Source organism: Heliangelus exortis, chromosome 2, assembly GCF_036169615.1.
Source record: "Heliangelus exortis chromosome 2, bHelExo1.hap1, whole genome shotgun sequence".
Lineage (NCBI taxonomy): Eukaryota > Metazoa > Chordata > Aves > Apodiformes > Trochilidae > Heliangelus > Heliangelus exortis.
This window is the reverse complement of record NC_092423.1, coordinates 3,173,430-3,198,285: the sequence shown is the minus strand read 5'-3', so window position 1 is coordinate 3,198,285 and position 24,856 is coordinate 3,173,430. Positions and strand designations below refer to the sequence as shown.

The following is a 24,856-nucleotide window of genomic DNA, read 5'->3' as shown; positions in this document are numbered from 1 at the left end:
TAAGAAGATTTTGGAGTATCTGCACACTTCCCTGAAAAAAAAAAAAAAAGTACCTCAGCAAAGCCTCCCACTCACAGCATCCCCATCTTCTACTATTTACTTATTTCAAAGAGAAAAGGTACCAGAAACAAAAAAAGACACATTTTGAAGACAGGAACACCACTTTACAAGCTGTAAGGCAAATTATTTTCAAACTGTCTGCATCCAGGTACAGACAAAAGATTAGTAGTGGTGGTAAACATCAAGAGCAAAGAATATTCAGTCTGGAAAGACAGAAAAAAAAAAAATAGGAGTAGTTGGGGAACTCATGGTTTTACACTCCTGAAAAGTCCCCAGCAAAACAAACATCCTGAACCTGGACAGCTTCCTTGTAAACTGTTCTAGTAAAAATAACAAGTTAATACCAATCCCTTAGTTTTAGTTTGTATAGATCCCATCAGAGCAACTAAAATGCCAATGGGAGTCCTGTAGAGCAGAGATGCCCTGAAAGAAAAAAAAATTCTTACTCTGGTGCTGTCTTCTCTCCTGAGAATCAGAATCCTGAACCACCAGAAGCCTCCTTTTATTTAATTATAAATCCTAAATCTGTGCTGGATTGGACAATCAGCTTGGGATTTTAAAAATCCTCAAGATTCTCCAGCAACTATCAAAACACAGACCTGATAACAACCTAGACCTGAGAAGGAACTTTAAGTGTCCCATTTTCTTAAACTGGAGTCACTGCTGCCATCACCCAGCTGAAACTCTCCTGGCTTGTTCACCTCATTCAAAAATTAAAACTGTATGAATCAAACAAAACCAAAAAAAAAAAGAAAAACTGAAGCTCAACAAAGCTGGGGGTGGGGAGCAAGGAGGAAGGAATAAACTAAATTTTCCCTGATGGCTCCACAAATGGAGAAGGGTGTGGATTTCATAAATCAAACCCAAAACCAAAAGACCTCTCTGGTTTAAGTGTGACCTAAATCTTAACCTAATATCCACTGGTCAGTAAAATCTGAATATTAGTCCCTAAACCAGAAGCATTCTACTTAGGTTTATTCATACCAAAAATTTCAGTGCAATACTTACAGAATTTGTGCATTGTTGCCAAATTAAACACTAAGTAGAAGAAAAAATAAATTACTGTAATGGAGCTGCTTCAACTCCAGGTGTTTTACAAAATCCAGTGCTTCTCCCCCTGAAATATAAAAAGGGTGTGTAACAACCCAAGAAAACTGAAGCATCCTGAAAGGACTTCTGCCTTTATAGCTCTAACACTGTCTGTAATGAAATAATTTAAAGAAACAGGCACCAAATCATTTTGATATGAAGCCCCAGAGTATTTATGAAGAAAACATGAGCAAGGCAAAATGAAATATGAGTGCATGCTGGTGGCATTTGTAGGGCATGACAAGGGACATCTGATCCTGACACATCTGACCTGTGGTGACTCCCCACAGCTCCAGTGCTTTACACTTGTTAAAGAGCCCGTGCTGGGGTGTGCAAGAAGTCCACAAGTGTGCAAGAACACTCACAGCATATGGTAATGGTCAGCTGGAGCCACAAAGCCACACTGTAACCTTTTTAAAATGCATTTTTTTAAACTGCAACCGAAAGCAGAATTGAGCCTGTTGACCAGTTTTGAAAATGGAGGCTGTTAAAGGCACATTACTCAAATCATCAACTGCTAAAGACCAAGTTCTGTCACGTGAATAATTAACTCACAACACAGTTAAGGACCCACTAAACATTCACCACCACAAAACAGCCCTGCAGGACCACAAGTGTTCTGTGAACACACAAGGTGATCAAGATTTTCAGATCCTGATTTTCTGTCAACACAGTGATCATAAAAAGAAAATCATTCAGTAACTGCAATACTGTAAGCTCCACTTCCTAAAGCACAGAGTTAACCAGATTCAAAAACAGAAATTTAACCTTCTTCAATGAGCTTGTGCAAATATATTGCACATGCACACAAAAAAAACACTTAAATAACTCTCTCCACTACTTGTTATTTAGGTTAAGGCTGAAAAAATTAATCTGAATTCACTTTTCTATGGGAAAAAAGAAAAAAAGATAAACCCCACCCATCTTGCTATACTAAGATTCTGATTTCTATTGACTCTTGGTTTCAACTTTTTTTTTAAACTTTTTAAACTTTTAATCCACTTTAATTGTGGATTACAATGAGGCTCCTGTAACTTTTTCCTATAGAAGTTATGTTTGTGCCTCATGACAGATAACAATGATACTTGTGAGATTTACAGCTGCTCTAGAAGCATCCACAGACCCAAAACTACAGAACATTTGGAACATTTTGCAAGTACATATATATGGAAACAATTAGATATCTACCCACCAGGTGTCAGATTCAACATGGAACACTCTGGAACATAAAAATCTTCATTATTGTGTTTCAGACTTTGCTTACATCCCATAATTTAATTCCCTCTTCAGGTAAGAACTGCTCTCCAAAGCCATTCATTAACATCCTGATACCTATGAGTTGGTTATTAGCAGGTGGTAAGAGATCACCTAACAGTAACACAGCTGTTAAAGCATTAAAATACTTTTAAGTGCCTTAAGAACAAAACTTGAATTGCTCATTCTTTTCTATTTTTCCCCCTAAACATTCACACCAACACAAAACACTTCTGATTGTCTAAGCCACAGTATGGAGAGACTAATTAACAGCAGCTCAATATGTTAAATAGTCCATGCAAAAAATTAATCAGTTAAACAGCTTTGGTAACCTAGTATATAGTTAGCTTTGTGTAAATACTTTGCAAACATTCCTTCTCCCCCCCAAAAAAAACCCTATATACCACCTGTGTATTTATATAATATACATATTTCCTGAGTAAATTGTTAAATCTGATTATTTGGAAGATTTGGCAAAATATCCAACTTTCTATTACTAAAATAGACTTTTAAATAAACATTCAATAAACATATTAAAATAAATATGGAATGTTTCTGAAAACTATAGTACTGTGAACTTATATTAATAACAAACAATATTTTTAATTAAGTGCATACTATGCTCTAGTTTTTTTTTTTAACCCACTGAGGAATCAATAATTCTAATTTCTAATCCTGAGTGACAATTTTCTATCACCTGCTAACATGCACTTCAGTGCAATACTTACTGCAAATCTACAAACTTCTGGGGTTTTGTTGGTTTTTTTTTTCTTTAGATGCAAAATTTTCAGTGGACTATGCTCTAGAAAAGCTCATTTTACACTGGTTTAGCTGGAAACTGGATTGGCAGCACAACTGCTGAAGCAGCTCAGGCAATCAACATGAAACACTGATTATTCTTGTCAAACTGTTAGAGATAACCTGAACAACCTGACTCCCTGTCACCAAAATAATACAGGAGTGTGCATTGCTCTGTACAGTGATGAGATGCAAACTGATTACTGGTTACTTTGGCACTAAAAGGAAATACCTAATGGTGCAAAAAAAAACCCCCTGAACATTTAGGAAGTATCTTTCAAATTGATTTTTTTTTTCAAGTATGCTAAATTGTATCACTAACAAAAAAAAAAGAATTAAATTAACACCATGCTCTGGTTTCTCAGGCCATGGCTTGACTTGACAGATGATCCAGAGCTCTGGATAAAAACACACAAGGAAAAGCTCAGCTAGTGTTTAGTTCCCCTTAACAATAAAATTCTTATGCAGCAGACATTGCAATCCCAGCAATATTAAAACTGCATTAACACAATTACAAGATGTGTCTCTCAACACCCACATCACAGTAACAGAGCTGCACCACTTTTATCAACCATTTTCCTTTTTGATAACCCATCCAAAACCCCTTCCATGGCACCATGCAGGGTACTCTGCCCTTCCCCCATCCATCTGCCTCCTTTTTATCACTATTATTTTCTGCTCTTATTCCAGAATCCTCAAGGCTCCCACAGGTTTTTCTTTTTTGCTTCCTTTGTTTACATGTTCCAAGCAGTTTTTTTCTTGTGTGCTTGTGTCTGGAGGACAAAGGCCTTGTAATGTCTTTGCAAAAGCTTCTTGTTTTACTGCAGTGGGTTTTGGCAAAGTCAGCTGCAAAGCACACCACAGGGCAGTGCGAGCCCTGCGTGTGGCAGCAGCCAACTCCCCGATGGAAGCTGCCAGAGCCAGGACATCTGCAACAGAGAAACATGGGACAGGTTAAATTAATGTAAAAGCAGAGTAATAGTAATGTAAATCTAAAAAAAAAAAAAACAAAAAAAAACCTTGTTTGGTTGTTCAACCTATCACCAGTACAAAAGCCCAGGTTAAATTAATATAAGATTAATTAATATAAAGTAATTAATATAAATTAATATAAAATTATTTGGATACAATTGGATACATTTATTTGGATACAATTGGATACATTTATTTGGATATATTTGGATATATTTGGATATATTTGGATATATTTATTTGGGTATATTTGGATATATATTTGGATATATATTTGGATATATATTTGGATATATATTTGGATATATATTTGGATATATATATCTGGATATATTTGGATATATATATCTGGATATATCTGGATATATCCGGATATATTTATTTGGATATATCCGGATATATTTATTTGGATATATCTGGATATATCTGGATATATCTGGATATATCTGGATATATTTATTTGGATATAAATGATATAAATGATATAAATGATATAAATGATATAAATGATATAAATGATATAAATGATATAAATGATATAAATGATAAATGGATATAAATATAAATTAATATAAAAGGTTAAATTAATTAATATTAAATTCATATAAATTAATATATTAATTAATGTAAAATTAATATAAATTAATATAAAAGCCCAGTAATATTAATGTAAATTAAAAAAAAAAAAAAAAACTGTTTATTTGTTCAGCCTATCACTAGCACAAAAAGCCTACACAGCAAACAGCTCATGTTGTGCTCTGGTCCTGCACTGGTTTGAATTTCATCAGGGAGCAAATGGCAGCTCCAACACCTCACAGTAACAGCAACCAGAATTGTGCCTAAAATTCAGTGGCATCATGCCTGGGATATAATAATTAATCCCCTTTAATAATGTTATCAGTGGGGACTATCTACAATGATATTAAAAAGTATGATTACTAAAAGACCTGCTCAATTCCAGACACATGAGCTCAATGCAGTATTTTTTTGTCTTAATTTCAGTGGCACTGACACCCACCCAGTCACACCACCAACCTTTGGATAAATCATCACCACCAGCAGAACTCAAAGAAACATTTCTTTTTTTTTTTTTTTTTCATTTTTTCATTCACATTTTTTCTTTTTTTTTATTTGTTACTCAAAGAAACATGTATTTCACAGCATATTTCACAGCATGGACTAAAACCTGGAGTCCTGAGTCCAGTTCTGGAGTCCCCAACAGCAGAAGGACACAGAGCTCCTGGAAGGTGTCCAGAGCAGAGCCACTGAAATGCTCAGAGGGCTGAGCAGCTCCCTGGGAAGCCAGGCTGAGGGATTGGGGTTGTTCAGCCTGGAGAAGAGGAGGCTCCCAGGTGAGCTCAGAGCAACCTTCCAATATCTGAAGGGGCTCCAAGAAAGCTGGGGGAGGGCTTTGGACACGGGGGGGTAGGGAGAGGACAAGGGAAATGGGTTAAAACTTGGAGAGAAAGGGGAGATTGAGGTTGGAGACGGGGGAGAAAGTCTTTAATTTGAGGGTGGTGAGACCCTGGCACAGGTTGCCCAGGGAACTTGTGGCTGCCCCATCCCTGGAAATGTTCCAGGCCAGGTTGGATGGGGCTTGGAGCAACCTGGGCTGGTGGGAGGTGTCCCTGCCCATGCAGGGGGTTGGAACTGGGTGATCTTTAAGGTCCCTTCCAACCCCAACCACTCTGTGATTCTGTGATTTCACCTATGTGTAGACCCTCAGCAGCACATGCAGCCCCTGCACTGCAGAATTTCTTCCTGAGATCTCATCTAAATCTCCCTTCTATCAGCTTAAATCCATCCTCCCTTTTCCTAACTCCTTTTCCTTAGAAAAAAAAAAAAAGTCCCTCTCCGACTTGTTTTAAAACAAGAATATTTTTTATTTTGGAAAAGTACATATTGTTACCTGCTTAACCTCACTGAACAGTTTTTATAGTTCTCTCTTAGTCAAGAGGAAAATGTTTCAGAGTGTTTAACATAGTAAAAACAGAAGAGAAAAAAATCTGTAATTTTTAAACAGACTTAAAAAATAGTAAGAGGTTTAGATTTACAACTTTTTTTTTTTCTTTGCCGAAATTGCAGTAACTGTGTATTTCAGATTTGCATCTTTCAAAAGGCAGAATTTCACACGTGGATCTTTGAAAAAGCTTTTAGAAGTGGAGGCATGGAAAGCAGGTACCTTTGTCATTATTAAACCGTGGTGCTCCTTGTCTCTGGGGGTTGGCAGCATTAACAATCTCAACCTTACGCCTCGCCTGTGTCACACGGATGGCTTCCAAGTGCTGTTCCAAAGTTTTGGATATGTTACTGTGCACAGGGGTACCACGAAGCTGTTCCATTTTTCCTATTAATGTGAGTACCTGCCAGACACATGGCAAAAACCAGAGCTGCTAAGTAGAAATCTTCATTAAACAACCAGAAAAAAAAAAAAAACCCGAAACAACAAAAAGCGAAGAAATGAACAGAGAAAACAGCAAAAAAAAAAAATTAAATAAAAAGGAAATGCAAGAATTACAGCTCAAAAAAATAAAATTTACCCTGGTTTGTTCTCGTAATTGGTCAACAATCAAACGATCAACTCTGGAAGGGTTGGGAGGGAGTCTGGGCACAGGAGTGGTGTTTAAGCTGGAAATGCGCTTCCCTGGGAAGTTTCTTGCCAGGTCAGCCTCAGCCTGGAGGGGAAATAAAGAGCCCAGAATAGTGTCTGAAATGAGTGTAATATTAAAACCTGCATTTTTTTTTAAATTTTCTAATAGAAATAAATTAGAAATGTACTTCCTGTCCTTATTTCTGATGTTTCCCAAAAACTGTTTCCATAGATCAGGCTCTGGGTACAAGCAGCTGCTGTAAGAATAAGGATATTTCTCTGATTCAGCTCAGTCTCAGCTTTTAGACCCAAAGCTGTAGGATTTTATTGTAAAGAATCCCAGACCCAAATGAAATGCTTGTATGGGATCCTAGGAATTTAGCCTGGGTGCTCCTCACTGCATCTTTCAAATGTCACACATTATTACAAACAATGGCTACAGGTGATCACACCAGCAGAAGCTGTCTCTGAAATCCATGTGGAATAAAAAAGGAAATCAGCAGTTTATTCCCTTTGTTGCATTCATCTCAGAAGCTTAAAAAGACATTCAGGAAAAAAAAAAAAGAGATGGAAAAAGGGTCATGAATTCATATAAAGACACCAGGTATTTAAGAATTACAGCAAGCCAATTTGCAGTACTAATCCAATTGCACATTTAATACTGGAGGAAATTCCAAACAGAATTCATAGAATTATTTTTTTTTAAATAAGGGTTGGACTTGATGATCTCTGAGGTCCCTTCCAACCCGGCTAATTCTATGATTCTATGAAGAGATCCTTGGAAAAATGAGATTTATAAAAGGAAGCAGGTAAGCTCAGTGTCACTGAGAACTCCAATGCAGTTGCAGTGAGCAGGTTTCTGAGACCTGGAAGGGTTGAGTGATCAGATAAACTAGAATTAAATGCAAGTCCTGCTGGGGGGAGTTACTGTCTACATTTTGAAGAATTCACATAGGGAGAGAATATCAAAAATGTGAAAACAGCAGAAAAAAGTCCATTCCTACATGCAGGTGAGCCATGAATACACTGGGAAGCTGCAGAAAAAAGCAGACAAAAAAACCCAAAAAAACCCAGAGATCCATCTCACCAATCTCTGCAATATGAACATTTAGAGCATTAAGGCTCTAAAATATCAGTACATAAAATATCAGTACTTTAAACATTAACTGTGGCAAGTGAGGAGCCTGCTGTGTCATAATATATGGCTGATGGTTCTGAAGTGGTAATAAGGACCTACAGAATTAACAACAACCCACTAATCATCTTTTATTGACCATATAAGGGAAAAACATCCAAGCTAATGATAATTCAGTATTTTGGTCACTGATACCAATGTAGCAAATGTTGTAGGTTAATAGAAATGTGCAAGCAGCCTGATCTGAGGGGATTTTGTCTTAGAAACTGAAGCTTAACACCACACATCATTTAAAACCAGAGAGGCCAAACACTCCCAGCATGATATTCATACAATATTATGTATACATAGTGGATGATGCTTGAAATATTTAAAACTAACACGAGCACAACAGAATTCTCACCTCCTCAGGAGTAACAGCCCTACTCTATAAATTGTTTCCTGCAATCCCCAGCTTTGCTAGAAAGTTACACCCAGCTGTGTTTTACCTTTTTTCTCTCTTTCTCCAGAGCTCTCCACTGCTCACAACACTCCTCCAGTCGGATGTGAAGCTCATTAGCAGGTCCATTTCTGTTTCTTGGAGGTCTGTACCTGCTAAATGGTGGTGGGAAGGCAAAGCAGGGAGCAGCAATTTCCCCACAAAAGAGGTCACTGAGGAAGGGGTTTAAGTGGCTCAAATCGTCGTAGTGAAAAAGATCGACGAGTTCCGAGAATGGAAATGGGGAGGGAGGGAAATTGAAATTATTTCCTGATGAAAAGAGGTGGTGGTTGAATGGAGGAAAGCTGGGATTTTGTTTAAAATCAGACATCAGGGGGAAAGAAGGATGAAAAGGAGGACTGATGAAATCTGACACACCACCACTACCACTCTGCTTGTGGCTTTTTCGGAACGTGCTGAACTGCTGGCGGTTTGGGATTGTGTGCCCAAAATGAGGAATCCAGCTCCTCCTGCCTCTTCTGTCATCTTTATGACCATTTCCTTGGGTTGGCTTTTTTGGAAATCTGTGGTATTTTTCAGGATCTTCACTCTGCTGCATTAACCAGTCAGCTGGAAAATTAATGGGGAGTTTATGGTGTTGTCCTTCCTTATTAGCCAGGGAATCGTGTTGTGATCTTCCAGGGGGTTTCATTTGCTTCTGATTTTCTGAGAGGAAATTAGAAATTCCCAGCTTATTGGAAATTCCATTGGATATTTGTAACCTTCCATCTCTCCGTGAAGGAGAGATCTGTGAGTAGTAAGAAGATTGTGTTACAGACTGATGGGTGGGAGAACCATTGGACATGGTGGAAACTCCTGAGGATGACTGTGGACTTGTTATTCCTTGCTTTCCATGTGTGAGATCCAAGGGATTTGGAATTTTCCCATCCAGCCACGCCCGTCTGTGGTAAAATGGATAATTCCCATTTTGCATAACACTTTTTAAGGATAAATCATACTCAGGAACTTTGTGAGAGCATTCTTTAGGATGAGTATGGAGCTTACATTCATTATTATTAAAAGCATCCCCCAAAATAAAGCTATGATGACCATTTTGCATATGGGTTTCCTGTGGTTTTCTGTTTGTCCCTCCAGAAAAATTATTTTCTCTTCTTGGTTGATTGAAAAAATAGAGAGATGGATGAAGAGATGAGTGCAGTTTCTGAGGAGCTGTGAAGCTTTCGTGTCTCTTAGGAAACAACTGGCTGTCCTGGGACACTTTATCCCAGGAATCATCAAGAGGCTGATTGGAAAGATCAGGGGAATACTTAGCTTCTTCTTGAGCATTATTTTTCACAACCTTGCCTCTTGCTCTTTCAGCTTTCCAATACTCTTTCTGAATGCTGAAGCCTTCTTGTGTTCTGTTTGCAGAAGAAAAAGTGCTAAAATTGGGACCCATTTTTTCATAGTCTCCATTTAACCTCACGTGGTCGTAAGTGCCCAAGTGCTGGTTATAGTCCACATTTTGAAATGAAAACCCTTCCTGGAGAATTGCATTATTATTATTATTTTGCAAAGAGGAATGTTCAGGGTAACTGTTCTTCAGGATATTGTCAGGCTGGGTGCAAGGGCCAGATGGAGAAAGCCAAGACTCTATGAAATGAAGATCTTCCAAACCTCTGTGTAACATCTCCACGTCGTGGGACTTTTCCTGGTAGCAGTTCTGTGTGCCCAATGGGTCTGGAAAATCCTTATTTTCACCAGAATGCTTGGATGAGAGCCCTGAGAATTCACCATTGCTTCCAAGATCAGGTGCCCACAGAGGTGGAAACAATCTTGAAAGAGAATTCCTGCAACAAAATTAAAAAAAAAAAAAAACTCCTGTACTGATGTGAAACATTTCTCATATTATATCAGTTCACACCTTGCAGTCCCCTCCAACTCAGACCATTCCATGATTCTGTGATTATATCCATGCACATTTCCCCTCTTGCATTCTTGGCTGAATTATGGAACATTTCCCTTCTCCAAAATATAAGGGGAGGGAAAAAAAATATTCCCACTGCAGCTGAGTAAAGGCTGTTGTGAAATCTGACTATCAAAACTCACCTGTAATGTTTTAAACACACATACTCAGAACTGCAGAATTTATTTTGGATTTATTAAATTTTTTTAATAAAAATCAATCTGGACTTGTTAAAATCAGATTATTTTTTCCCCCAAAAAATCCTGTACGTTGATGGAATATTTTAGGAAATTTTCATTTTTAAGTGAAGTAAAGAAAAACACTTCTACATTTCACAGGGATTTATGAGACCTTACTCAACTCTGTGAAATAACTGAAAATGTGAAGCTCACCTGTATGACAAAAAAACCCAACATTATGCAACATATAAGAACATTCAAACCAAACTTACCAATCTGTAACTGCTTCTGGCTTGCTTGGCTCCTCTAAAATGCTTGACACTAGCCCAAACATATCAGGGCCATTGCCAGAATAAGATAGATTTATTGGTGCCCTGAAAACAAAGTAAAAACTTAATAAAAATCTTTCTTTTGTATCAACAGAATAGGCAAAATTAAAAGAAAAGCAATAAACCTTTGATTTATTTTAGTAGTACCTGCTAAGTGTTCTGAATTTAATGAATTTTCAGCACACATACATAGAAATCTCTTTATGCATTCAATAATTCTACAGCCTAAAGAAAGTAGAGCTTTTTTTCTCACCTCTTCCTACACCAGAGATTTCTCTCTGTTACATGAAGACAGGAGCAATGAAAGATTTTCCTCTCTTTTCAATCAACATAATTATTTTACAGCAATTTCTTCAAATCTTGACAGGCTCCCTTAGAAAGTAAATATGATCTTCTCAAACTCTGGAGGATTCTAATTTTTCTACCTGCATAATTCAAGAACTATTTTTATCTCAGAAGACGAATACCTTAAGTTTTACTTAAGTCAAACCACTTTTTAATCCCCTTTTAGAAAGGAGTTTGTCCCAACTTTGGGATTTCTCAGGAATATTTTAAACAGGCATTGAACCATCACTGCTCTTACACAAGCTCAACTTTTATCTTTTACTTCAGGTGCAAAACAAGACCTTTACTGAGCTCTCTGTAATGACACCCACCTCTTACTCAGAAGTTCATTAAAACATAACTGTTAAGATCTCCTTCCCTCCAAGATGCATTATTTTGCTTTAACAAAATTCACTCCTCATCCTCTTCTCATTCAGCTGATTTGTTTCTGTCTCCCTCAAGATCTTTTGGTCTTCCCTGGTGTCAGCTTGTCCAAACAATTACATCATCTGCTGCTGCTGCTACAGAACTGCTCCTGCTGGTTTTGCAGTTTAACAAAACTACAAACCCTGGGCTAAACTATTAAAACAATCAACTTTTTAATGTCTGACCACAAAGAAAATTAGCTGCTAATGCTTCCCTGGCTTTTAGAGCCTTGCCACATTTTGCCTTCTACCAATTTATGACCACTCATCTGCTCTACATAATTTTGTTTAGGAAATACACAAGTGCAGAGATTCCTGAAAATGAATATTTTGAATATAGGACTGTAACTAACACTTGGTAACCAGACCTTTTCCATGTCTTTGTCAGATGGCAATTTTTATATTTTCTTTTTTGCTAAAGGAGGCCTATTTATTTCCAATTTCTATAACCAACTGGAGATCACAGATGCCCTTCTGTCTCAAGCCAGTGCTGTTCACTGCCAGCCATCTGAAAATTCTTGGTAATGTAATGTATTAGTAAGCAACTTGTATCATAAAATCCTTTGGTGTTAAGATGGCAAGAGGAGACTGGGAAAGCAAATATGAAATAATTATTTATATATTTCCTCTATTTCCTTATATTTCTTAGGCTGGAATAGAGCCTTACATTTTCCATTCCTGTACACAAGCTGTAAAATTACCAATGTGAAAGGCAGAACCAATTTTTTCAGCAGGTACTTCCTAGTTTCCAGACTCTGAAATACTCATTCCCTGTTCCTCACAGTCCTTGTGTCACTCATGATTTTACAGAAATCATTCCTCTGCAGAGCTGACTTATAAAAACTGAAGTATTTATTTCCAGTGACAAGGAAGCTTTCTAACCCCTGTTCAGCCTCCTTGTCCTTCTCTGTAACTTCAATAATTTTACAACATGATTAAGACAAGATGATCAGAAGTGCTTGTAATAGTCCAGACTTGGGCAAGAGTGGATTTCATAGAATCCTAGAATTGGCTGGGTTGGAAGGGACCTCAGAGATCATCAAGTCCAACCCTTGATCCACTCCCACTGCAGCTCCCAGCCCATGGCACTGAGTGCCACATCCAGGCTCTTTTGAAATATCTCCAGGGATGGAGAATCCACCCCTTCCCTGGGCAGCCCATTCCAATGCCTGAGCACCCTCTCCAGAAAGAAATTCTTTCTAATGTCCAACCTAAACCTCCCCTGGCACAACTTGAGACCCCTTGTGCCCTCTTGTCTTGCTGAGAGTTGCCTGGGAAAAGAGCCCAACCCCCCCCTGGCTCCAACCTCCTTTCAGGGAGTTGGAGAGAGTGATGAGGTCTCCCCTGAGCCTCCTCTTCTCCAGCCTCAACACCCCCAGCTCCCTCAGCCCTTCCTCACAGGACTTGTGCTGGATCCCTTCCCAGCCTCCTTGCTCTTCTCTGGACCTGCTCCAGCACCTCAATCTCCTTCCTGAGCTGAGGGGCCCAGAACTGGACACAGGACTCAAGCTGTGGCCTCCCCAGGGCTGAGCACAGGGGCAGAATCCCTTCCCTGGACCTGCTGGCCACGCTGTTCCTAAGCCAGCCCAGGATGCCATTGGCCTTCTTGGCTACCTGGGCACACTGCTGGCTCCTGTTCAGATTTCTCCAGAGGAATAAAAATGCTTCATGACTCAAGTAACAAAGATCTTTTGCACTCATTCAGCATCTAAAGCTGCAAAAATTCGTTTTGTTTTAGTAGAAAAATCAAACTTGAGTGCATTATCCCTAAGGGCACAGTAGGACAGCAGGCTGGCACATCTTCAGGAGTAGCTGTATGGATATTGATGCTTTCAGCAGCAGAAATACCACTGACTCTCCACCTGTGTCTAAAACTCTCTGCACTGTTCATGTTCCAGGAAATTGTCAAACAGGACCATTATGAGCTATGGATATAGAGAAAATAGACTCACAGAAGGAGAGTGATGGTTTTTTTTCTTAGGAGTTCAATCCTATATGTCAGTTTTGCATTTCAGTATCCTTTCCAAGTCTGAAAATGTTTTTACATGTAAACACACACCTTTTTTTTTTTTTTCCCCCCCACAGTCTCTATAATAAATATTACACCACAAAGAATATTGATTTAGCTTCTATAGATCCTATAAATTCCTGAAAAGTTCTGGGACCCCGTTTGTTCTGCTCCATTCCAGACCAGCACCAGAAGATTACACCAAGAATCTCATACCTTTTCTTTGTGCAGTCTGGAAATGAAGTTTTTGAGCCAATATCCTCTCCACATGCTGCCCACTCACTGAACAAAGGGGAAGATTCAAGGGTAGGGGGTGTGGTTGTAATTGCTCCTAATAATGGGGAAAATAATTGAGTGTCCATTTTTTGGTGTCTTGATATTTACCTGTGTTGAAAAGAGAAGGAAATGTTTAATGTTAGAAGGTGAGGTGAATAAGCAGTAAGAGCAATAAAGCAAATTCTTCTTTTTATGTCTTGATCTGAATAATTTTTTCAGGAAAATGAAAGCTCTGACAAAAAGATACAGTCAAAAAATTTTTCCTCCTCTGCTTTAAAGTAGTCCAAATCTGACAAAGATATGCTGCTGCTTCTAAAAAATAAGTAAATAAGACAACTACTTACTATACAATAAGAGGAATTCTCTACAGATTTCACATTGTAGGTGTTTGTGTGCCACCTTCACAAGCTCAGAATCTTCTAGCCTATGTGACTGGAAATTCTCATGTCACAGGCAAACACACCCCACCTGAGAAGATAAAGGAAAGAGAAATTATCCCTGCTATGTCCCTGGAAAGACAAAATATTCCAGCAGAGCCCAAACTACTCAGGGGATGACATCTCTAAGTTTCACAAAGGAAAATGTGGGTAAGGAAAGCATCTGCCTTTAAGTACTGGTCCAGAAAAGACTAATATACATAATTTATTCAAATCATAAATAATAGGAGATGTAAGTGACATGGGGAGCTGTACTTCATGAGGCATCTCATCTAGGAACAAAATCTGTGATGAACAAAGGTTTAAGCAGATATCAGAAACCTACTTTGAGTTGGGAGGGACCTCTGGGGTCAGGTAGCCAGATTTCCTGCTCAGAGCAGACCCAGTTAGATCAGGTCACTCAGAAACTTGGCCAGTTGAGTTTTGAGACCCCACCACCTCCTCTCTGGGCAATTTTTTCTCATATCTGACAGTTTGGGTCTGGTTTGGTTTGTTTCTTAAAACAAGGTATTGAAAATAATCTGGACCACATGCTCTCACACACCCACAAGGTCCCTTTCTCATCTCCAGGTTGAACAGACCCAGCTCTTTCTGCCTCTCTCTTGGACATCCCATTCCCCAGGAAAAACTTGGGAAGTCTCTGCAGGACTCACTCCAGTGCCCTTCTTGTACTGGGGAGCCCCAGACTGGGCACAGACCTGGTTGGGGTCTTACAGGAGCAGAACAGAGAGGATCAGAGCAGCCCTCACATCACTGCCCTTGCTGAGACAGCTCAGTTTAGGGGTGGCCTTGCTGCAGTTTGACATCCAACTTAAGCACCAGAACTCTTGATTCTTGATAATTAACTTTTGCAAGTTTTTATTCCAAAAGTAAAAACCTCAAACGTTCTCAAAATAAAACCATTCATGATAGAAAACTGAATTAGCTGCCCTTTAATTCTCAGAAAACACTCAAGATGCAGTACTTGTGGTTCTGAAAATAACATTTGGGAGCCTCTAGAAAAAAAGAAAAATCACCCAAAAAACCTCAAATCAATAAAACCCCCCAAACTAAAAAATCCAAGCTCCCCAAAAGCTCAGATGTATCAGCTGTTGCAAGAGGCCATAGGATCAGATGCAGTCTGGAGCCATCTGTAGCATCCAGCCCCATTCTTTATGCTTTCCTGAAGCTAGAAACTAAAAAAATTTTCCTAATAAGAACATTTAGCAGCATCTGTTCCCACCCAATTCCAGAAGCATTTATTAGTGAACTGAGGTTCTTATAAGCACAAAGAAAACCACCACCATGTGAGTTTAGAAGATAACCCATTGAGGGAATTTTCTATTTTCAAAACATATTGGACTGAAGATGAGGATTTTCCATCTCTTTCAGTAATTCAATTCATCTTTCTGAAACAATTCCTGAATTTCTTTGGTGTTCTGGGCAAAAAAAAGAGTCAGGAGAACAACTGGAAGTATAAACTTTTTTTTTTTTTTGGGGGGGGAAAAGAAAAAAAAAGGAATTGCTTTCTTACACATATTAGCATATTTAATTTTCATCTCTCAAAGGGAGCACTAATTTGCCATCACACTGTCTATTAATTATGGACAGCAATGCCTGGGAGAATGGAAAGAAGCTGCAGATCAAACAATTGGAAGTTCCAACATATTTACACATAATTAAGATCCCTTCCAAGGCCACAAGAGAATCTGGGGATGTTTGGCTGCCCCCAGCTTCACTTGGGTGTGTTAATCAAAAAGGTTAAAAAAAGTTTATCTCATGGAGGTCTCTCCTCCAGCAAACTCCTCCTGTTAAGCAACTTGTCCATCTTTCCAAGTCTCTTATTCCTAAAAGACAGAGGATTCAGTGCTAGAATGTTAAAAAACAGGAATTTAAAAAGAAGCTGCTGATGTCCTGGGTGCATGCTGGCAGCAAGAAAACTTTTGAATTTACTGGAAAAAAAAAACATTTCTCTTGCTCTAACATGCTCAGTTCTGGATACCTGGCTGCTGAGGAGGGAAAGCCAGAATTTTTTTAGGACTATAAGGATAAAACTAACTTCTGTCACATTGTTCATTGTAAATACAGCTGGAATAGCTACAAAAAGCCAGCAAAACAAGAAAACAAAAAGAGGCTCTTTCATTAGGATGATCAAACTATCCTTAGATCCAACAAATGAAACAATCTTTTAAATCTTTGTTGAATAACTGCAGAAAGCTCTCAAGCATGCACTTAATTAATTCCTGAAAGGCTAAATAAAAACATGAAGGAAGAAGTAATGCTACGGTGATGACTGGGTCTTCATCCTAAAAAAACCAAAAAAACCAACCAAGCAAAAACCACACAAAACAAAAGCAAAACAAACCAGAAAACATTTCAACTGAGCTACTAAACTCCCATTTTATTGCTTCTCAGATAAAAACTGCATTGTCACTAGGAACCATATTGTCAGCTCTGTGAGACTGTTGGAGAAATACCTCTGAGGTCCTGAACAAGAAAAAGGAGGGTTTAAAGGAAATCTGCATTCTGATTCTGATGCATTCAGTCTGTCTACAGTCACTTTAAAGCTTTTTATAGCTAAAGCTCTTAAAAAGTTATTTACATCTAAATAAACTTAAAGGACAAAACTTTAATATTGAACACTCCACCCCCTCATGCTTTGGTTTTTTAAAAAAGAAAAAAGAAAGAAAATGCTAAGTGAATTTAATTTTAATGAGTTTAATTTTTATTTCTTCTCTCTTCTCAAAAGCAGAGCAGTAACATCTTGCTTACTATAAATCCTCAGGTGGAATTTGGTTTAGTGAAAGCTGTCAGACTCAGAGCTGCCTTCCTGGCTCTTGTCTGAAAAAGTAGTAAAGAAATATTACCTGGACAAGCATCCTCCTACCACAAGCAGGACAGAACAACCTCTCAGTGAACTTTCTGAATAAAAACAAAGAAGTTTACACTGAGGGCTTATCAGTTGCTATAAATATGTCCCACACATCCAAACAAACCCCAGTTAAAGAGCAGAATCAGAGGTACTCTCACCCTACAGGGGCCAAACTCATATTCTGTAATGCTCCCTCTAAACACCCTGTCAGTATCTGCACCATTAATAAGAGACAAGAAAAATTTCCTGGCCCAAGGACTAAATGTCACCACAGTGCTGGTTTGCTGCAAGTAAACTCTTGACTTGCAGAAAAGGAGATGAGTGGACTCCTGAACCACCCAAGAATGCTTTAGGAAAGCAGTAGCCAACCAAAGCCAAAATTTTAGCAACAATTTATCAGCAAGCACATGCCAAAGGCCTGGGCTTGTTTGGCTGACTAGGAAGCAACACAAGGAGATAAATCACACTCCTTGGCTAAAGGATAAAATACTTTTGCATAGATTAAAAATAGGATCTGTAACTAATGGATTTATCTTTTCTTTTCAGAGCCATTAATCACTGCTAATGTGAGTTGTGCAGGACAGTGTGACTGAAGATTAGTAGAGAAGGTACTCCATGTACCCTAGATACAGGCTTGTCACTCAGCACTTCCAAAACACTGGAGGATTCTCATTCTACAAGTTCCTCAGAATTTCAAAATAACTGAGAAATTCTCACCTGGGCTTTACAGATGAGCTGGTAACAAGTTACACAAAAAAGGAAAAGGGGTAGTGTGGTGTTTCCTGCAGCTTGCTTTGGTTTCAAAATTCCTCAGTGAATTTCAGTGTCATATTTGGTTTTGCAATAAAAAAAAAAAAAAAAAATTCTGACTGCCTCAGAATTCCAACCTCAAAAGTCAAGGAATGAAAAATATTGTCTAAAAAAAAAAAAAAAGATATTGAGAGAGAGAAAAGCATGACAACTCCTACAGCCTCCAGTAGAGCTTTTATTTAATTCCTTAAACTCTTTTCATGGGAAAGCTGCTACTCTCACTGAATTACCTCTCAAAACAACAACAAAGAGATCTAAAACCTAGATTCATTATCTCAATTATTTTTTTTTTCTTTCAAAGCATAACAAGTCACAGCTTCTGTCCTTTCCTGTAAAATGGAAACATACAAGTACTAAACTCTCTACCTGCACACAAAACTGAGCACAGTTTTTTCAAGGACACCTGACACTTATTGTCATTTCTTCAGATGCACATAGAGGGCCTTTAACTTTAAAGAACTTTAACTTTAAAGAGGCTCATCACAGCTGAGCACCAGGCAAGCTGAAGCATTCACCAAGAACACTCACCATTCCTAAAAAGCTTCAGACAGCTCTTCCAGTTTTTTTATTTGAGGAGAAATAAAGGAATAGAACTTAACCAGTGCAATATAACATTTCAACTCTACACATGAAACTAAAGAGTATCACAGCTGTTAGGCCTTGGTACTGTGGGAGCTGGGACACGAGTGCTGTGCTCTACACTCTCACTCACTTTTTGCTGCCTTGCCCTCTGTGTTTCTGCTTTGTCCAGGCTGGTTAAAATTGGCTAAAAATTGGCTGTTATTTCATAGATGGTTTCACTGCTCCAGCAGAGAGGGCAAAGACCTTGAGGAAAGCTGGCTCCTTTTCCTGCTGTCCTCCCCTTTCCCCACTCAGTGCCAAGTTAGCAGAGCTACCAGGAATGGAGGGTCAGATAAAATCTAAAAATCTTAGTCCAGGACTTGATAACCACTAAGTTGGTTTGGGAACAGAGGATCCAGCATGACAGAGATCTCAAAAGAGCTGAGGTTGGAAGGGATCTTTGGAATCAAGGCCCCTGCTTGATTTATCCCAGAGGTTTGTGTCTCACCACCACTCCTTGAGATGAGGCAGCTCCTCTGAAGAACCTTTTCCTGAGGATTTTTCAGCACTGTGAATACAGGAGAAGACTCAGCAAGGATTTCTCATTACTGGAAATGTTTTGCTTTGTGTGCTTGTCCAGCTAAAAAAACTGCAACCATCTATTTATTCTGAGATAATTGCTGACAGAGCAGTGAGGGTCCCTCAGGCAGAGCTTGAAAGTTTTGAAAGAGTTGAGCTTGAAAGAATTTTAGGGGTTTTCTTAGAGACCACTGCATTATGCCAACTGTATGGAATGTTTGCAGTGATGTTCCTGGGTATCTGGGGTTCTTTGCTAACTACAGAATTAGAGGACACAAATTAACAATAAATTCAACAGGGCTTCAACTCCCCTCCTGTTTGGAGGTGAGAAAAGTCTGTGGCTTATATCAGACTAACAGCTAACAGGATATAAGCTTAAAAAATAATGTATATCAGAGCTAAATATTGGATTCTTGATATAATTAAAGGGAATGACTTTTATTGACATATACATAAAGCCTCATCTGTCAGAAAGATCTGGATTTTCCAAAAAGCACTTGAGCTAAATTAGGAGAAAGCCTTTTACAATCTGTTATCCTAAACCTGCAGGAGCTCCCTGCTTCAGAGGATTGTTCCCAGATGCTTTTATAAAACATCTGTCATGACAACAGCAAATGACATCAGCACACACTATTATTGCTTCTATACTGAGTGTATTTTCCCCTGATTCTTGTCAGGATAAATATTTCCTGTTTATTTCTTGGGGGTTTTTTTGCAAGATAAAGATAAGAAAAAGCATTGTTTTGGTTTTATGACTTTTGATAACTCACAGCTACAGCCATCTTAATTTATAGCACACTTGGTTAACCCCTTCTGCTAATAACTCTCTGAAAATAGAAAAAAAAAGAAGAAGAAAAAAAAAGAAAGCAGCAATCTATAAATTGCTCCTTGGGTTACCTGGGAAACTAAGAAGTAGAAGAGGAAGGGATATGTCAAAAACTATAACCAGTGAAAAAATAGGTCAATTATTTACAGATTACTGGAGACTTCCTTCTAAATCCTGGCTTCATATCACTGAAAGGGCAGTGTTCCTTTTCAGCAAAGAATTAGGAAACTTAGTTTCTGAGACAAAGGAATGGAGTCTGTCAGACCCCCCTGAGGCAGCTGGGTCAAAATCATGTAAAAACCATCACTGAAGAGGTGTTGGGGGTAAAAAGTACATTTATGAGATTCTTGCTTAATATATGGGATGCACAGATGAATTACCATTAAGGACACTCATGGGCTACTGAGCCATCTCTTTTGTTTTAAACATTAGCATCCAAATAATTCATTTAATACAAAGATTTTTCTTTTTCTTTTGATGAAGGTAATTTCCAGCAGTTGTTCTTTAGAACAACTTTTCAGTAAATCTCACAAATGTCTTTGACAAGAGGCACTCAAGCCAGACTGAATGAAAAACTGGTGACTTCCATAACTAACTAGAGGTTTATTCTCCTTTACTGACACAAACTGAGAGCTACTTCATCTTTAGTGCATTGTCTTCAGGTGATGGGTTTTTTTGTTGTGTGCTTATAAAATACATTTAGTTAGAAAAACCAATATATCATACAAATATTTATTTTTGTTAATCAAATTAACTTTTTGGACTCACCTGTGACTTGTAATGATGAGGGGCAGCACTTTGTTTGACCATGTCCTTGTTATCAGCAGACAAGTTCTCTTCATTGATGTATGCAGTGTTGCCATGCAAGCAGAATTTTAGATTCTTAAGGGCAGACTTAGCCTATTTAAAAGCAATTAACAAGAAAAATAAATAAAAAGTAAAAATTAAAATAAAATTTAAAAATAAAAAAATTTTAATTAAAAAATTAAATTTCGTTTTTTAATATTTTTACATTTTTAGAATTTTAAAAATATTTTTAAATTTTCAATTTTTTAATTTTAATTTAAAATTTAATTTTTTTTTTAATTAAAATAAAAGCAATTAACAAGAAAAATCAACCAAAACACAGTAATAGTGTACTCCTTCAGTACCACCCATGTCTCACACATTCACTTCTTGCTTTATTTTTTTTTTATTCACCCCTTAGTCCTGCTCAGTGACACAGAATGGAGCCATCCCTACCACAGGACAGGATAAACCATCCTCAAGCACCTTGGTCCCTGCCAACAAAGTCAAGGCTGGTTCCTGCCACTGCTACCCAAAACCAGGTGTGACAAAAATGTGTTCCCAAGAGCACTCAAAGTATAACATGCCTGCCTTAAAATCCTTTTTCTATGCTCTCTGAATATCCATTTCAGCCCATTACAGTAAAAGCTCCTCTACTTAATCTGCTTTTCAAGAGAAAAATCAAGTTGCTGCTGCCTGCTGTCACCCCTGCACTTTGCAGATGTCCCATTTCTCCAACTTCAGCCATTTGCAAACTGTGACACAGCAGAAGTCAGAGCACAAATGAAAGGTTTCATTTCCACTGACACAAAGCTTTGAATGGAGGAAGGGCTGTGTTGATGATGAAGATAAATCAAGATGAAGTGTGCAACAGCTCTATTAAGATAAATTCTTAAAAGTTAAAGATTCTGCTCTTCTCCAGTAAAAAGATGACGTCAGAATCCACATCCAGCTGTGGCTGACCTACTTGTGTTGTTCAGCCTGGAGAAGAGGAGGCTCCCAGGTGAGCTCAGAGCAACCTTCCAATATCTGAAGGGGCTCCAAGAAAGCTGGGGGAGGGCTTTGGACACAGGGGGGTAGGGAGAGGACAAGGGAAATGGGTTAAAACTTGGAGAGAAAGGGGAGATTGAGGTTGGACATGAGGAAAAAATTCTTTCCTGTGAGAGTAGTGAGACCCTGGAACAGGTTGCCCAAGGAATTTGTGGCTGCCCCATCCCTGGAAGTGTCTCAGGTCAGGTTGGATGGGGCTTGGAGCAACCTGGGCTGGGGGAGGTGTCCCTGCCCATGCAGAGGGGTTGGAATGAGATGATCTTTAAGGTCCCTTCCAACCCAAACCATCCCCTGATTCTACTCTGACCTGATGCTGAGTGGCAGAACTAAGGATTTACTTGAGATCCAATCTGAATTCAGCTACAATTTGTTCAACCCACAGTCAATCCCCTGCTCTTCTCTTTTCCAAGGACTGGAAGCAGGCTAAGAGTCAGATCCATTAGCTGTCCCATTTCTGATACCACTTTTCTTGGGTTTCCCACAGCATTCCCATCACCATGCAGCAGAGAAACATGCTCAGACCACCAGGAAAACCTGCAGCCAGGAATGGACTGCAGAACAGTTTAGAAAAAGGTCCACATGGATGTGTCAATACTTCTGAGAAGTGCTGAGCTTGCTGCTCTTGCCCCAGTTGGTCTTCAGAGCATGCAAAAAAACCCCATGCACAAATTGCAAGGGGAGGGAGGCAGCAGTACAACCCTTGACATTACAGGAAGCTCCAAGGCCCATAAAGATGGGAGGATTGGGCTCCTTGGATTTAAGCTAAAAGAGGGGGCTCTGCCAAGCCATGACCTGGGTGCACATCACTGCTCCTAGGTGCTAATTTTACAAGTTTCCTTCCAGAAGGGATGAATAGGAACATCTTTCTACCACCATATATTTTGTTCAGTCAGTGCATGTCTAAGCTGCCAGCCTTTATTGATCTTTAACTGACATTTATTAGCTGGTTTTAATGAACCCAGTGATAATTTAGCTCATCCCAACCTCTGTGACCAGTGAAACTCTCCACAACTTTAAGAGTGGGGTTCACAAATCATTAGTTGATGAGCAAAACCCCCAAAATAGCAAATAGGAAATTACTTGAAATGATGGGAAGCATTCAAAGCACTGCAGGTGCTGCACTGGGCTTCACAACCTATATGAGAGTCCAACCAAAGCTTCACATTTACACAGCTGTTAAAAAAAAAAAAATAAGAGTGCTACCCCTGAACTCCAGCCAACACTCCTTCCCTTTTCAATAGCAACTTTCTGTGGCTGTTCCTCAGCTTTTAGGGGTTGTAATAAACACATGCTGATTGCACTGCTGGTAAATAATTCATTCCTAGAAAGATCTTTTGGGAAATCTTCAGGATATGAGGGTGCTCCACTAGAGCTTTGGCAGAAGGCAATGGTTTTGTTCAAGAAGAACTGCCAGCTTGTATTGCACTAGATTGATAAAGAAAATTTTTTTAAAAATGGTTCTCATTGAGTACTTATTTTGGGGATTTGTAAATACTTCTAAGGGTTTTTTTTCCTCCAACTTTATTCAGAACAGAACTCAAAGAAAAAAAAAAAAAGCAAAACCAAATGAGAGCCCAGCAGATGGAAAGAAGTTGTTCCATCAGCAGGGAAGACTGATGCCTGACTTCCTCCACATTCCTGCCCTATCCCAAGCTAATCCTGACAGCAGGAGTTCCCCTACCATGTCCTCTCCATCTCCTCAGTCCTATCCTTACAGCTCAGAGCCCCCTGTAGGGGAATGGATGAGCAGGCCCCACCAAATCATACACAAGTCTCTGTCCCTGCAGTGACACTCACCCAGATCTCTCCTCTGCGAAGCTGTCAGGTTCCACAGCATTTACAGAAATACCACCACAGAAACATCCATCCCCCTCTCTTCCAGTTTCAGTCAATTCCAGATAGTTCAAAGCTCACCAAAGGAATAAGAGACACCTCAACAAGGTCACTATTCAATATAAAAAAAAAAAAAAACCAAACCCAAACAAACCCAAAAAACAGCACAATCCCCCTGGTCTTTCTTAAGAGTGTAATATCCACTCTTCTTCCCATCTATGAACACTTTTAAAAGCTGGCACAAGAAACTTTAAATGAATCCTGCAGCTGGTGAGCCCTCTCAGTCACCAGACTGATCTTCCTGCCTTCCAGCCTCATGTAACCTGTCCCTTGGTGAAGACAGGGATAATGTTTTCCATATGGATCCATATGGACACACACACACACCACAATCAAACAGAAGCTACAGTAGACATAACCCTTCACTTTGAATTATTCCTCACTGAATAATGTGAATTTTGCCAACCTGAATGCCTGCTTCTCAGAGTAATATAAATAGTGTCTTCAGGTGGATTTATATTGCAATTCCAGAGCACTGCACCATGCATCTGAAGCCACACACACTGAAGCCATCATGGAAAAATCCCAGGTTTTGCAGTTCTGCATGCTATGGTACACCTAATTCCCCAGGGAAAAAAAATGTTGATTTCAAATATTACCTTAATATTTTAGGGAGATCATGAGGAAAGCCTAAAAATTTCCACCTACACTGCCTGAGGGTTTAAAAGTTTCAGAATTTAGTTATATGGGCAAATTACTGTCAAAACTGTTCTCTTTTTGACACGTCAGATTTAAAGTTCTTTTCTGTTTAGCCCTCTCTCCTTCACAAAGCTACACCACAGAAAGTTTGTGGCCAAAGAAATCCCAGTCTGCTCCTCAGGTCCCCCTTTATGAAGGATTATGCTTGAAACTGTACACCAATAGCTCTGTGAGGTACTTTTTACTCAGTCAAAAATATAACCCAATCACACAGAACATTTCTGCAATATTTATACTCAAAGTTAAAATGCAAATGAGGAGAGACCAAGCACAGCCAGCACTTGGGAAACTTGGGATACAGATTAATCCACCAGGAACTGTGGCTGTGATGTGCAAGCTTTGTAACTTCAGCCATCCTACAGTTAGTAATCTCTGATATCCAACTTTTCCACTAACTGCAATTTAAAAATTGGGAAAAATAAGGAATAATTTGCCAGCAGGTAGCTCAGAAACAAAGCCCTGTGTTGAAATTAATTTTTAAAAAAAGTTAGTGACACTGTTTTGACTTTCAGGTTTCAGAGGATGGTTTTGTCTATAAAAG

At 38.8% G+C, this 24,856-nt stretch overlaps 1 protein-coding gene across 4 annotated transcripts in view; it reads right to left on the bottom strand.

Moving 5' to 3' along the window:
- Nucleotides 1-142: 142 nt before the first annotated feature.
- Nucleotides 143-24,856, bottom strand: part of LOC139791980 (meiosis-specific coiled-coil domain-containing protein MEIOC-like) — a 30,115-nt gene continuing 5,401 nt past the window's right edge. For all 4 annotated transcript variants that reach the window (XM_071734577.1, XM_071734576.1, XM_071734579.1 and 1 more), the window contains exons 2-9: nt 20,656-20,787; nt 14,168-14,291; nt 13,764-13,931; nt 10,734-10,835; nt 8,387-10,166; nt 6,714-6,848; nt 6,356-6,536; nt 143-4,130 (exon numbers count right to left, since the gene is read on the bottom strand). In XM_071734577.1, coding sequence (XP_071590678.1) covers nt 3,883-4,130; nt 6,356-6,536; nt 6,714-6,848; nt 8,387-10,166; nt 10,734-10,835; nt 13,764-13,909 — 2,592 coding nt within the window. In that variant the 5' untranslated portion in view covers nt 13,910-13,931; nt 14,168-14,291; nt 20,656-20,787 and the 3' untranslated portion in view covers nt 143-3,882. The remainder of the gene's footprint in view (nt 4,131-6,355; nt 6,537-6,713; nt 6,849-8,386; nt 10,167-10,733; nt 10,836-13,763; nt 13,932-14,167; nt 14,292-20,655; nt 20,788-24,856) is intronic.